This window comes from Diorhabda sublineata, chromosome 8 (genome assembly GCF_026230105.1).
Source record: "Diorhabda sublineata isolate icDioSubl1.1 chromosome 8, icDioSubl1.1, whole genome shotgun sequence".
NCBI classification, from domain to species: Eukaryota; Metazoa; Arthropoda; class Insecta; order Coleoptera; family Chrysomelidae; genus Diorhabda; species Diorhabda sublineata.
This window is the reverse complement of record NC_079481.1, coordinates 9,766,281-9,781,124: the sequence shown is the minus strand read 5'-3', so window position 1 is coordinate 9,781,124 and position 14,844 is coordinate 9,766,281. Positions and strand designations below refer to the sequence as shown.

Sequence of the window (14,844 nt, the reverse complement as noted above, 5' to 3'; positions counted from 1 at the left end):
AATTGTGACACCCCGTAGACTAATTCGAGACACTTAAATAAACTCCATACTTTTATTAATAACTTTTTTCGATTAATTCTTATAGAAAAACTAATTTTCGTGACATTTAGACCTTTGTAACCGATATCGACGTCGATTTTTCACATCACTAGAATGACTGTACTATAAATCAGACAAAAGCGTTTCTTTTGTATAAATATTTAATTGTGACACCCCGTAGACTAATTCGAGACACTTAAATAAACTCCATACTTTTATTAATAACTTTTTTCGGTTAATTCTTATAGAAAAACTAATTTTCGTGACATTTAGACCTTTGTAACCGATATCGATGTCGATTTTTCACATCACTAGAATGACTGTACTATAAATCAGACAAAAGCGTTTCTTTTGTATAAATATTTAATTGTGACACCCCGTAGACTAATTCGAGACACTTAAATAAACTCCATACTTTTATTAATAACTTTTTTCGGTTAATTCTTATAGAAAAACTAATTTTCGTGACATTTAGACCTTTGTAACCGATATCGATGTCGATTTTTCACATCACTAGAATGACTGTACTATAAATCAGACAAAAGCGTTTCTTTTGTATAAATATTTAATTGTGACACCCTGTAAACTAATTCGAGGCACTTAAATAATCCCCTTACTTTTATTAATAACATTTTTCGGTTAATGCTTATAGAAAAACTAATTTTCGTGACATTTAGACCTTTGAACCGATATCGATGTCGATTTTTCACATCACTAGAATGACTGTACTTTAAATCAAACAAAACCGTTTCTTTTGTATAAATACTTAATTGTGACACCCCGTAGACTAATTCGAGGCACTTGAATAAACTTTTATTAACAAATTTTTTCAGTTAATTCTTGTAGAAAAATAAAATTTTATGTAGTACAGTTTACGTGACGACGATTTTTACAAAAAAAACTGATTCACTTCATCTATTACCAGAAACATTCTTTTCAGAAGGTCGCTATGTGAAATTTCGAACGTATCCTCATTGGCCACATCACCTATAGAGAATCCGTATATGTACAGTTACCCAATGTTGCGAGATGTGTCACGGTCTGTATAAATTCTAGGAAAATGAAACTCGCTCAATTACATATTTAATATTCGGGATTTTCAAAACTGGGTCAAGGTTCATCTTTATTGTCCACTGGTATCGTATGTGCGAGCTTATTTTCCAAAATAGTCAATCTAAAAAAAACATATATTTCCTGTCAATTTCCGTGTGTCGTATTTCAATCAAAATAAATCGTGTGGAGCAACGCGCTGTGACTAAATACTTGCGTTTATATTCGCCCTCAACGTATGTTTACAAATATTACGTTATATTACGTCTTGATATTGAATAAGTACATGTACTAATGTACAGGTGGAGCACAGGTAATAAAATTACCAGAAATTAATTTTTTTATTATAATTCAGACAAAGGATCGAACGACATTCTCAACATTGATTTGAATATGAAAAATTCTCAATGCAACCGAGTCGAACGAACACATCCTGATTTTGTAAAATTTTTACCAACGATTTAAGGTCGTTTTATATTAATTAAAATACCTTAAGGTCATTTCATACTCTAATAATCATTTATGAATTTATTAAGTGCAAATACGTGGAGCAACTCTTGAATCTACTAAATCTACACGTAATTTATTATTATTAATGTTAATAATAAATATTTAAATAAAAAAGTTTGTAGTAAATGTATACCATAGTTATTGTACGAAGTCTGGCTATTAAATAACGAAACTGTTCACGAAAAAGGGCTTTATTATAAAAATTATTCTATAATCGAATGCTCCCCTTCAATATATTCCCCTCCCCTCCCAATACACCTTTCCATACGTTTTTTTCATTGATCCAAGCAGTGCTAAAAGTCTTCTTTGGTTAGAGCCTTCAAGAGCTCTGGTTTACAGCTTCCATCGACTCTAATCGGATCCTTTTCAAAGCAGATATATTCTCAACCTTTCAAGCTTTAGGTCAGGGTTCAGATGTGTTATTCCTCAAGTAATATTTTTCTTTATCGGCGTTTACAGCCATGGCAATCATCCGGATGTTCATTCGATTATCTGCACGCACAATTTGATTAATTCGGTCACTGTTTCCGGAGTTGAAACAGTCACAGGGCGACCTGGGCGCTGGTCATCTTCAGTGATCTATCGGCCCTCACTCCACCACTCATGCTCACGTGATAGAGAATTGTCCCCGGAGGACTCTTGCAAAAATTTATAGCACTCAGTCGGAGTTTTTTAATGTATTCACTTTGGAAAAAAAAACAAAATGGAAGGTTAGGTGCTGTAAGAAGTTTAGAAGAGTGCCGAGAGTGTGTAGCCAACAGACTAACTCTTAACCAAAAAATAAGACTTCCCAGAACCTCCTGTAGGACTTAGAGGAGAGGAGGGAGTCTCAGCGCGAAAGTGTGACGAAAATGAGGATGAGGACTTGTCAAAATGACAGGGGATTGTTCGAATGGAAAGATTATGCCTCAAAATAACAGAGATGTATCAGAAACAATCAAAATTAAATTAAGATCTTGAAGTTGAGTGTTTGGGAACGAAACTAATATAAAATTGGAATTCCGGTGCAGTGGGTTCCTCCTAGATATAACCTGGGACATATCGGGAACAATATAAATGGTGTCACTTCATCCTTTGAAGAATAATGGATAGAGGATATAATTTTACTTTTTTTAAGAAAGGTTTTTCGAATTATATTAACTATCGACCAAATATTTTAGTACGGTCCTTGGTTCTTAGCCTATTTTAGAAAGAAAGGTCATAAATGATAAATTTGATTTCCATACACTTTCCAAAACGTCTAACTAAAACTTTAATGTTGTTTTTGTAAGTAATATGACGCGTTTAAGGCTCTATTTGATTGCTCAATCAAAAAGATACACTCGCCGTTTCTTTGCTTTTTTTGACACGAATTTTCCCTTCCATATCTATTTGATGTCGGATCATAGTTTTTTTACTAGTTTTACTTTTTTTGAAGATGAAGCTCTAAAAAAGCTTATGTAAGATCGTAATTATACTTGTTTTTGAAATGATTCTTGTCCGAAGCTAAACAGATTTTATTTGTTGAAAATGAAGGTTATAAGTCACCTTAAACGGCTTATATTATTTTTGATTTGTATTAATTATGTGAAACTCAACTTTTAGACCCCTAGATCCCTAATAAACTTAACTGTTAACTGTTTTTTTAGTGTATATTCCATAGAAAATTTTCTATGATAACTAACCCGAATGTATTATTTCAAAAATCTATCACTGACACTTTTAAATGGTGTTTTTGGAAATTCAATCTACGAAGGGGGTCGAAAATTGGTCAATTTTGATTTTGGGGTCATATAAATTGGTGTTTAGTTAATACTTTCTCACTCTAATAAATTCATAAGCTTCTTTTTAACCCTTCGTTTTCGTTTTGCATCTATTAAGATCATGAAAACCACATTTTCAAACGGCGAAACTACCGTCAGTGTGAACAGCCCTTAACAGAATCGTTCTCTCATAGAAATAGTAGGCTGTGTATATTAATGGTTATTTCCAAGGTTGATTTCTATGTCTCGGGATATATTATAATATATAAAATGAATATTTTCGATGTTTTTGGAAATTCAATATACGAAGGGGATCGAAAATTGGTCAATTTTGATTTTGGGATCATATAAATTGGTGTTTAGTTAATACTTTCTCACTCTAATAAATTCATAAGCTTCTTTTTAACCCTTCGTTTTCGTTTTACACCTATTAAGATCATGAAAACCACATTTTCAAACGGCAAAACTACCGTCAGTGTGAACAGCCCTTAACAGAATCGTTCTCTCATAGAAATAGTAGGCTGTGTATATTAATGGTTATTTCCAAGGTTGATTTCTATGTCTCCGGATATATTATAAAATATAAAATGAAGATTTTCGATGTTTTTGGAAATTCAATATACGAAGGGGATCGAAAATTGGTCAATTTTGATTTTGGGGTCATATAAATTGGTGTTTAGTTAATACTTTCTCACTCTAATAAATTCATAAGCTTCTTTTTAACCCTTCGTTTTCGTTTTACACCTATTAAGATCATGAAAACCACATTTTCAAACGGCAAAACTACCGTCAGTGTGAACAGCCCTTAACAGAATCGTTCTCTCATAGAAATAGTAGGCTGTGTATATTAATGGTTATTTCCAAGGTTGATTTCTATGTCTCGGGATATATTATAAAATATAAAATGAAGATTTTCGATGTTTTTGGAAATTCAATATACGAAGGGGATCGAAAATTGGTCAATTTTGATTTTGGGATCATATAAATTGGTGTTTAGTTAATACTTTCTCACTCTAATAAATTCATAAGCTTCTTTTTAACCCTTCGTTTTCGTTTTACACCTATTAAGATCATGAAAACCACATTTTCAAACGGCAAAACTACCGTCAGTGTGAACAGCCCTTAACAGAATCGTTCTCTCATAGAAATAGTAGGCTGTGTATATTAATGGTTATTTCCAAGGTTGATTTCTATGTCTCGGGATATATTATATATAAAATGAAGATTTTTTTTCACAACAAACTCGAATGCGGCGATAGTAACATAAATAGAACGCGGAAGCGTTTACTCACAATCAAATGAATATTTATACTTTTTTTTTTCTTTTCAACTCAGTTTCTGATACAAAACGCAATGAATGACTGCATTTACGATAAATGATTCCATTTATCCATCGAATTTAAATTGTTTATGTTTCGGATTAAACATTTCCTATATTTTTATTTGGATTTTTTCAACATTATCAGGGTGTTACTAAATCAAAATCTATAGTTTACATCGTACACAACAAAAATTCTTCGAGGTATGCTAAAAGATGAATTTTTTGGTTGCTACAACTTCATCTCATATCTTCTTCTTTTTTTAAATTCTGTCCAATCGCTCTTCATCCGAACTATCCCCAAACCATCACCGAACCTTGAAGGTTAAAGCTCTAAGGACTGCTTGGCTATTTTCCAGAATTTTCTGCATTTTTCTGTAACATCTCTATACAATTGAATGATTCTAATCACCAAATGCTAGTTGCAGCTTCGCTGTTGTTTTAAACTGAAATTTTATCATGTTTAATTTAATAGCACGCCCCTCGTATATAAGTTAATGTTAATGATGATAAATTGATGGTAGGAATGTTCTGTATAATTTATTTTTCTAACGATGTACGTTTAAGTACAAGCAAAAAGACAAATATTAAATTCAATTGTGTATAATGTAAAGTTTCACTTTCTAAAATGCAAATTAACAATTTCAACGGAACGAATTGTGAATACAGGATTTTTACCAAATAATTTCGAACACTCCATTAGTAAATTACGACTTAACAGTCGTTTTTGGGTATTTCTATCTTAAAACAAAAAAAAATAAGGATGATAAATCACAAGGGGTTATTGTGAATATTAGTTTTGATTCTATCTACCCCCTTATCCTTTTTTTGCAGCTGGGTCCTAGGTCCCATAAAGGGCTTATCTAGCTTGACAAATTTTTTTATACAATCCCAACGAGTTTGGATTTTATGATATTGGAGCTTAGAGCTCATAACCCCATAGCCCTGTTTACGAAAGCTCCTCTATAGATTGAACTCGTCCTGAGTTACTTGGAGACGGTTTTTCTTCGGTGGTTCCGTCTCTAAACATTCTGAGTGATGTTTTATCTGACACGTTTTCCAGTACTTCGTGGAAGATTTGAAATCAATTCCAGTGCAGCTGTCGGGTATGATTTACAACCCCAATTTCTCCCTGCGAAGTTTCTGCGCACCGTCAGGGGTTTTGGGAGCTTAAGGTTTATCTCTTTTTCGTGTTTAATCAGTTTGAGGTTGAGTTTTTGAGATAATAGAAAAAATGATAAATAAAGAAAGTACAAAGTATGATAAGACGTAATCTGGTTGTTAGGAAGAGATTAATAGAGATTAAATCAAAAGCTTTTGAAATCAAAGACCTGATGAAACAACATCAACAATAAGAAGGAATAATTAACTGAAATTAGTACAAAAGTAGTGATAGGAAGTGATAAGATCAGAAAATTTATCTACAGGAGTCAAAATTAGAATATTTAGATCATTAATACGAAAAGAAATTGTTTATATGGAAAATGAATATGGGAAAGTAAAAATTATCGAAGAAATGAAAAGAATTTGAAGATTTTGGAGGAAAATAACTAATCGACAACTAAATACTTAGAGCAAACTGTGAAACTGTGAAAGGAAAATGAAAATGGGAAAGGAAAAATGATCGAAGAAACGAAAAGAATTTGAAGATTTTGAAGAAAAATAACCAGTCGACAACTTAATACTCAGAACAAGCTTTGGAGAAAAACTGTAAAAGGAAAATGAATATAGGAAAGTAAAAATTATCGTAAAAATGAAAAGAATTTGAAGATTTTGAAGAAAAATAACTAATCGACAACTAAATACTTGGAGCAAGCTCTGGAGAAAAACTGTGAAAGGAAAATGAATATGGGATAGTAAAAATTATCGAAGAAACGAAAAGAATTTGAAGATTTTGAAGAAAAATAACTAATAGACAACTAAATACTTAGAGCAAGCTTTGGAGAAAAACTGTGAAAGGAAAATGAAAATGGGAAAGGAAAAATGATCGAAGAAACGAAAAGAATTTGAATATTTTGAAGAAAAATAGCCAGTCGACAACTTAATACTCAGAACAAGCTTTGGAGAAAAACTGTAAAAGGAAAATGAATATAGGAAAGTAAAAATTATCGTAAAAATGAAAAGAATTTGAAGATTTTGAAGAAAAATAACTAATCGACAACTAAATACTTGGAGCAAGCTCTGGAGAAAAACTGTCAAAGGAAAATGAATATGGGATAGTAAAAATTATCGAAGAAACGAAAAGAATTTGAAGATTTTGAAGAAAAATAACTAATAGACAACTAAATACTTAGAGCAAGCTTTGGAGAAAAACTGTGAAAGGAAAATGAAAATGGGAAAGGAAAAATGATTGAAGAAACGAAAAGAATTTGAATATTTTGAAGAAAAATAACCAGTCGACAACTTAATACTCAGAACAAGCTTTGGAGAAAAACTGTGAAAGGAAAAAGGAAAATGGGAAAGGAACAATTATCAAAGAAACGAAAAGAATTTGAAGATTTTTAACTAATCGACAACTAAATACTCAGATAAAGCTTTGGAGAACAACTGTAAAAGGAAAATGAATATAGGAAAGTAAAAATTATCGTAAAAATGAAAAGAATTTGAGGATTTTGAACTAATCGACAACAAAATACTTGGAGCAAACTTTGGAGAAAAACTGTAAAAGGAAATGAAGACCTATAAGTAAAGAAAAATAGGTCTTAGTCCTCAAAAACCTGTAATATTGTAAATATTTCTATATTTATCCCAAGGGCGTCCGTATAAAATTGAAAACTTTCATTTCGAATGCTTTTTTCCAATATTTTATCAATAAAAAATAGTTTCTTTTCCTTGAGAATCGTTAAGAAGGCAATTTATCCCAATATATTTTTGACTTCTGATTTCTTTCTGATATCAATACATCTAAATGTTCTCGATTTTAAATTTCTTCTATTTTCTTAATAATTTTTGAAAGATAAAATCTAAACGTCAAATTTTATCTTACAAAAACTATTAAATAAAGAAACAGAATAGACTTAAAATCATTTAGATGCATTAATATATTTTTGACGTCACTCATTCTCGGAATTGTTTTTTTTTTTTAAATTCACTCATCCTCATTTACTATATTTTCAATTTTCTACGAGGATGATTCCAGAAGTACCTGGTCTGACTTAGAGATTGCGGTAGATGCTTGAAGAAAACCTCACAGTCTATACAGCATATATTTGAAGACACCACGTTGTTAGGCAGCCATCAATAGCGAAGACAAGCATCGCAGATGTCGACCAAATAAAAAGACGAATCCAGAAATGTTGAAGAAAATCCACTAAATCATCAAGCGACCTAGAAGACATGGTAGGCATTCCAAAAAGTAATTTAAGTCATATATTGACTGGAATTATGAATACTAGAAATCTGTGCTCAAGATGGAAGCTGCGTTTGTTCATTTTGGAACAAAAACATCGTCGTGAAGATGTTTCACCAGCTCCAAAGACCGTTCCACCGGCAGACAAGGTTTTTAGAGAAGCGCGTGGTAATTTCCATCAATTATCTTGAAAAAAGAAAAACTATAATGTTTCAACGAAGAAATCAAGCAAATACGGCCGCATTGGACTAAGAAGAAAGTGACAATACACCAGGTCACACATTCTGTTAAATTTAATTATGACAAGTACTTCTGGAACCATCCTCGTATAATACAATAAATTCAACTGAAACGTGTTCAAAAGATGTTTATTCAAAACCGCCTTCCATCTCATACGGATTTGTCAAAATTTTAGAGGACGTTTTAGTTGAAATCGACGTCGATTTGGTTTTATCCAGTTCTTTCTGCTTCTCAATCTCCTCTAGTTCTTTATTTTTCTTCAATTGCACCATATAATAGATGTGTTCAATCGCAATTGCGAACCAATCCGATATATTAATCATAAAGGATCCTACTTGATCCGGATTATCTCTACAGGGTTTACTGATATTTCGTAAATCGCACAACTGCTCTGGAAATAAGACAAAGATCGTTGATAAGTCATTAATAACTAATTTGAAGGGTTGATTTTAAGAAAATTCTCATAGATATTGACTGTTACTTACCTAAAATGATATCCGACAAATTTCTCAATCTGATAGACACCAGAGGAGGAACTGGATTCCTGAAAGCGAATCTCATACCGCTTTTAAACAATTGTTCAACAAAACAAAACGCAGCCGCTTCTTTTTCTCGACGTTTCTGTTTGAGATATTGTTTTTTCAAAGTTTTCCTCAACTTTTCTCTAGCTTCGATTTTCTTCGTTTTCTCTCTCATTTCTTCGAAATATTTTTCGGTTTCTTCTGGAGTCATCGCGTACATTTCTTGTAGTTTTTGCTTGATGAGCTCCACACGTTCCCTAAAGAATATTAAATCTATCAACTAACGATCACCAGATACCAAATTAGTCTAGAATCTACCTTGATAAATGGTAGGCATGGTCTTTGTACAACGCAAGAATTAACCTTTTACTGGGTGTTGCTAAAGTATCCGTCCGCGTTCTACATACCGTTAATCTACCGCGGTTTCTACTGGCTTCTTTATCTATTTTTTCCCTAACGCGTTCTTCTTCATCCATTCTAATTTATCATGAAAATAACTCGATAATTTTGACAAAATCAAATATCATGACATTTAAACTGACATATTCAATGGTTACTTCAAACATATATATTCAAAACTGACGTAGTTAGATGTCAAAAATCATTGATACCAATCTTTTTATTAGAGCTATAGAGGCCTCAATTATAATAATGAACTGAATCGCTGTGGATCCAAAAAAAGGCTACCAGAAACTTCTGAGCTTGCGGAATCGCTTGAAAAAATACCCTCGAAGTTTAAATTTCGATTCGAAGCTTTCCAAAATAACCTCTAGACTCTATTTTCTCAATTAATTGCAAGCTGGAGTTACTGGTCCTGTAAATATGTGTTTAGATGTCAAAAATCATTAGTGCCAATCTTTTTATTAGAGCTATAGAGGCCTCAATTATAGCAATGAAAGGAATCGCTGTGGATTCAAAAAAAGACTGCCAGAAACTTCTAAGTTTGCGGAATCGCTTGAAAAAAGACCCTCGAAGTTTAATTTCAATTCGAAGCTTTCAAAATAACCTCTAGTCTCTATTTTCTCAAATAATTGCGAACTAGAATTACGGGTTTTGTAAATATGTTGTTCGATGTGAAATATCATTGGTGACAATCTTTTTATTAGAGATATAGAGGCCTCAATTATAATAATGAAAGGAATCGCCGTGGATCTAAAAAAAGGCTACCAGAAACTTCTGATTTTGCGGAATCGCTTGAAAGAAGACCCTCGAAGCTTTATTTCGAATCCAAGCTTTCAAAAATAACCTGTAGTCTCTATTTTCTCAATTAATTGCTGGATGGAGTTACTGGAGCCAATCTTTTTATTAGAGCTATAAAGACCTCAATTATAACAATGAAAGGAATCGCTATGAATTCAAAAAAAAGGCTACCAGAAATTTCTGAGCTATCGGAATCGCTTGAAAAAAGACCCTCGAAGTTTTATCTCGAACCGAAGCTTTCAAAAATAACCTATAAACTCTATTTTGTCAATTAATTGAAAACTGGAGTTACTGGTTTTGTAAATATGTGGTTCGATGTGAAATATCATTGGTGACAATCTTTTTATTAGAACTATAAAGACCTCAATTATAACAATGAAAGGAATCGCTATGAATTCAAAAAAAAAGGCTACCAGAAACTTCTGAGCTGGCGGAATCGCTTGAAAAAAGACCTTTGAAGTTTAATTTCAATTGGAAGCTTTCAAAAATAACCTCTAGTCTCTATTTTCTCAATTAATTACAGATTTGAGTAACTAGTCTTGTAACGATCTGATTGCAAGCTGTAGGTTAATGTTTTGATTGGCTTGCAAAGGAAAATAATTTTCTTATATCAGAACCGTAACAGAAAACTTCGAGTCTGATATAAAAATGTCACTATTATTTAAAATCTATGAGTTTTAGCACACACACACGTGGGAGGATCAAATACGTTGAGCTAAAGTGAAATTAAGAGGATCAAACCCAGCTGTTTGATTCGCTGCGAAATTATTTTGAAAATAAATAGATTTTCATTTGTATATACTCATTTTTTTAATAATGCTAAGAAATCTTTTCATTTTTTGATTAAAAGTCCATTTTTCTTCATTTCCGGTAGTAATAACAAATCACATGATTATTAAATTTAGCTATTTAGTCCAATAGTATTATACTTTAATCTTGAATAAATGGTTAAATTTTCTACTACACCCTGTACGAAATAATTTAAAAAATGGGCAACGCTAAATGGTATTTCAAAAACTAAAGGGTTTAACGCAAAAGAATGTTCCATAATGTACCATAAATTATTATTCTATTCTTAATTTAATTGTAGTATATGTTTGACACCGCTCCCTTTCTAGTGGGCACAAAAAACAACTGCCAGTAAAGTTAGTCCTTCCTTCCTACTTGATTCCTCTCCATCAAGAAATATGTACGTAAATGGTAAGGAATCACTTCTTTGTATACAATATATGGTTGCAAATCCTTGACACTCGAATGAGAATTATGGGAAACGTGACTTTTATTATAATCAGATATATAGAGGGCGTTTCTATTCACTAAATATTCCAATCGAATTTCTGTACTACAAGAAAGACCATTCATGAACAGCGTTTATATAACTGGAATTAGGTTTTTTCAATGAAAATTATCCCAAAAATCGACGCTACCACATTACCTGCAGATGGAACGGTCTTTGGTTTATTTGAAACCAGGTCCTCCCTCGTCAGTCCATTATTTTGATTGTTCTTTTGTTTCGAGTGGGAAATAATGAACCCACGTTTCATGAAACTCGATGGAAACGCTATTTTTGATCCAATATTAACAATCTCAACACCCATCTTGTAAAAAGCTTTATCATGTCCAATTTTTCAGTTAATATACGATATACGGCACTTTTTGGATTGCCACGACTGTGATGCTGGTTCTTGCAGGTCGTACCACCTCGTTTAAAGCTCTTACATTAGTTGGGGCCTTTCAAATAAATAACGTGGAGTCTCCAAACTTGAAACAGCGAATAAGCAACTAGCGCCATCTCTAAAAGAAGCCAGGTACTTAACTATTTAACATGAAAGTACTGGTAACGACAGAAAACGAGAAAAAGCGAGGTTATTTCTGCAAAATAAATAAATAGTTACCTTCTTACTAATTATTTTTAATTAACACATTTCAAGGTAACGTCTGTTGTATCGAAAGTGTCCTGATTTCGTTTCCTATCTGTTTATGTGTTTAAACAATTAATTGATGTTAATAAATTATTAATTAGTCGTTCCTGGGGGACAACCTGTATAAATATCTATCTAATTATCAAAATATATCGAATTTATGTTACCATGAATTAATTGATTTACATTTTTGTGTAAAAAGAGACCTTGGAAATATAGATAATTATATCAGGAGGCAGACATGATTCTTCTTCGTGTTTTTATAGAAAAATATATAATTTTATATATATATATATATATATATATATATATATATATATATATATATATATATATTAGATAAGCTATATAGTTAGAATGAAATGGAAACGAAAATCAAGTTCAAAAAAAGGTTAAAAAAATGTTTATTTCCACATTTTTATATTATTCAATGAAAACGTATTAAATCTGAATCAAAACATTGAATTATAGTCTATTTGTATGTATGAGAGAGTATTAAATTAATAAACCACTCGTAATCACACATATTTTCTGTAAAGGCCAGGTACTTTTTGAACAATCCTCGTATCAATTAAAGTTGACCTAATATTCCACGTAGAATTTAATTAGCTCGATTATTTTTACGACACCCTGTATATTTGTAAATTAAAATGGCTTTTATGAATCATATAATATGTACTTGAATTGAAATAATCACTGTATTGAATTTTATTTATTATTTTTTTATAATTTGTAGTTCCAATCAAACTTATTTAATATATTTGTTTATAACGGTGAAAATAATATATAATATAGCATATTAAAAATTTTGACCTACACCAATAACTAAAAATAAAGTTCGCAATTTGTAGGTATTTCATTTAGCATTGGCAATTCCGACGTTGCCACTTGTTTATTAATTTATCTTCATCATTTTTATATTCTAATTTTTGCTTTTTCGTATCGATATTCCACAAATTCTTTTTCTATTTAAATGAAATGAACTTTGGCCATTCCAGCTCCTTGAGCTAGCTTCTGACTGTCAATATACCAGATCATGATGTAAAAGAAGTATTTTGAACAAGACTCTTATTGTCCAAAATACATCGACCCCAACAACAAAAACACGCGGTTGTACTAAAATTATAATAAAAAAACAAAATACAAGGTACTGAGGAAAAATATTTGCCATTCAGTCGATTGGGGGCTATGGGGTTTTGTCCAAAACCCCACGTTTTGATAAGAAATGATTTTAGAGTCTAAATTTTAGATTGGACGTGCACTCAATAAATTTCAGGACTTTCGAAGCGTAGAGGTTAGTTTATAAACGCTCCTGAGCACATTTGTTAATTGCTAACTGAAAAATGGCAAGTGTTGTTCGTGGAGGAATCGAGAGCTTGCATTTTGGTCCAGAAATTCCCATTCCAACTCCTAGAGCTATCTTCGAACTGACTGTATATGAAATCATCATGTAAAAGAAGACACAGGGTACGAAAGCAAATTATTTGCTATTCAGTCGATTGGGGGTTATGGGGTTTTGTCCAAAACTTCAAAACTCAAAACTGGAGATTCTTAGTGCATTAGATCGCGCTTCTCTTTGGGGTTATTGTATTCCGCTTCTTTAGAAGCTAATGATTGACTGGGTAGTGATTAGTCAGAAGATCTATCACTAGTTTCATGTCGTTTTTGCTCATCAACAGAAGTGTTTGTCTTAAATCTGAAGTGTTTCTCCAATGAGACTCCATCTGATTCTTCAGCCATTAGTACACTTCGTTATTGGTCTAAGAGATGGAGTCGTTGCCCGTTTTTTGGCCAGCTTCTTCTTCTTCTTCTTCTTGTACTCAGAATATAATAAACAAAAGAATATACAAGGTACGGAAGAAAAATATTTGCCATTCAATTCAAACTCGGTTTTTCCATTGATGCTACCGCCCAAACTATTGGGAAACCTCCTCCAAAATCTACGTTTTCTTTTAAGCAACTCAGCGTGAATTTTTCTCTAGGTTTTCTGTAGTTTTGTCTTTTTCTCTTCTCGTTGGACTGGGGTTAATTTGGGGTGAGTAGTTAATTATTTTTAGCTGGTAAATTTCTTTTGAAGTCGATTTTTTTGCTTACGAGGGTAATTGATACATTAAAGAATACAAAAAAATCACTGGTTAAATAAATCGATGTAGTTGATTCACCCTGTATGTAGGTTATAAAATCGAATAAAAAACGAAAATATCTTTTTATATATTCTTTTATTAAGATATATAACAAGATTGTAGTATAAAATTTACATCATTTTACAAAAAAAAATTCTTTGGAAATATATTAAGATTTAAAATATACTATACATAAATTTACAGATTTAACTTAAGAAATTATTACAAATAAAATTATTAAATGAAACAACGACATATTTTTATATAAAAAAATATATCTCATTAAATAATATATAATTATTTAAAAAAAAGGTACATTGATTGCATCGCATTTAAAAATATTTTGTATTTTGAATACAATTTTCAATGATCACAAAACGAACGGAATTAGACTGTTTATAAAAAATTCTAAATATCACGAAATATAAATATAAAAATTCTCCAAATGTATCGAAATCGAAGAAAAAAATTTATGAAAAATAAAAAAAATTAGTGATAATTAGAATTTTATAATGTTATCAATAATTCTAGTTTAATATAATACCCGTCACAACGTGATACAAATATTTTGCAAAAATTTATTTAATTTATAAATTTTTTTGTAAAATATTTGCACAAAAACTATTTTTATATTACAATCGGTATGATGAAAATGGCACTACTTTTTTGATAGGTACTTTATTCGAAATTTTCGGAAAATTATTGTTCATTTTTCGAAAAATGTGTGGATTTCTTAAATTTTATTTCGCTACATTCGAGAATGATAGAAAAAGTAAAATTTCGTCTTTTTTTATTAAATCATCATCAGTATTGAAAGTTTTTTCTAATAA

The 14,844-nt window shown here is 31.3% G+C and overlaps 1 protein-coding gene across 1 annotated transcript; it reads right to left on the bottom strand.

Annotated features, from left to right (window-relative positions):
- Positions 1–8,376: 8,376 nt before the first annotated feature.
- On the bottom strand, positions 8,377–9,245 carry LOC130447887 (uncharacterized). The gene is made up of 3 exons (XM_056784930.1): positions 9,088–9,245; positions 8,734–9,026; positions 8,377–8,639 (listed from the first exon to the last, which is right to left on the bottom strand). Exons 1-3 carry the CDS (start codon positions 9,243–9,245, stop codon positions 8,377–8,379), a joined length of 714 nt encoding a protein of 237 aa, XP_056640908.1.
- Positions 9,246–14,844: the final 5,599 nt, after the last annotated feature.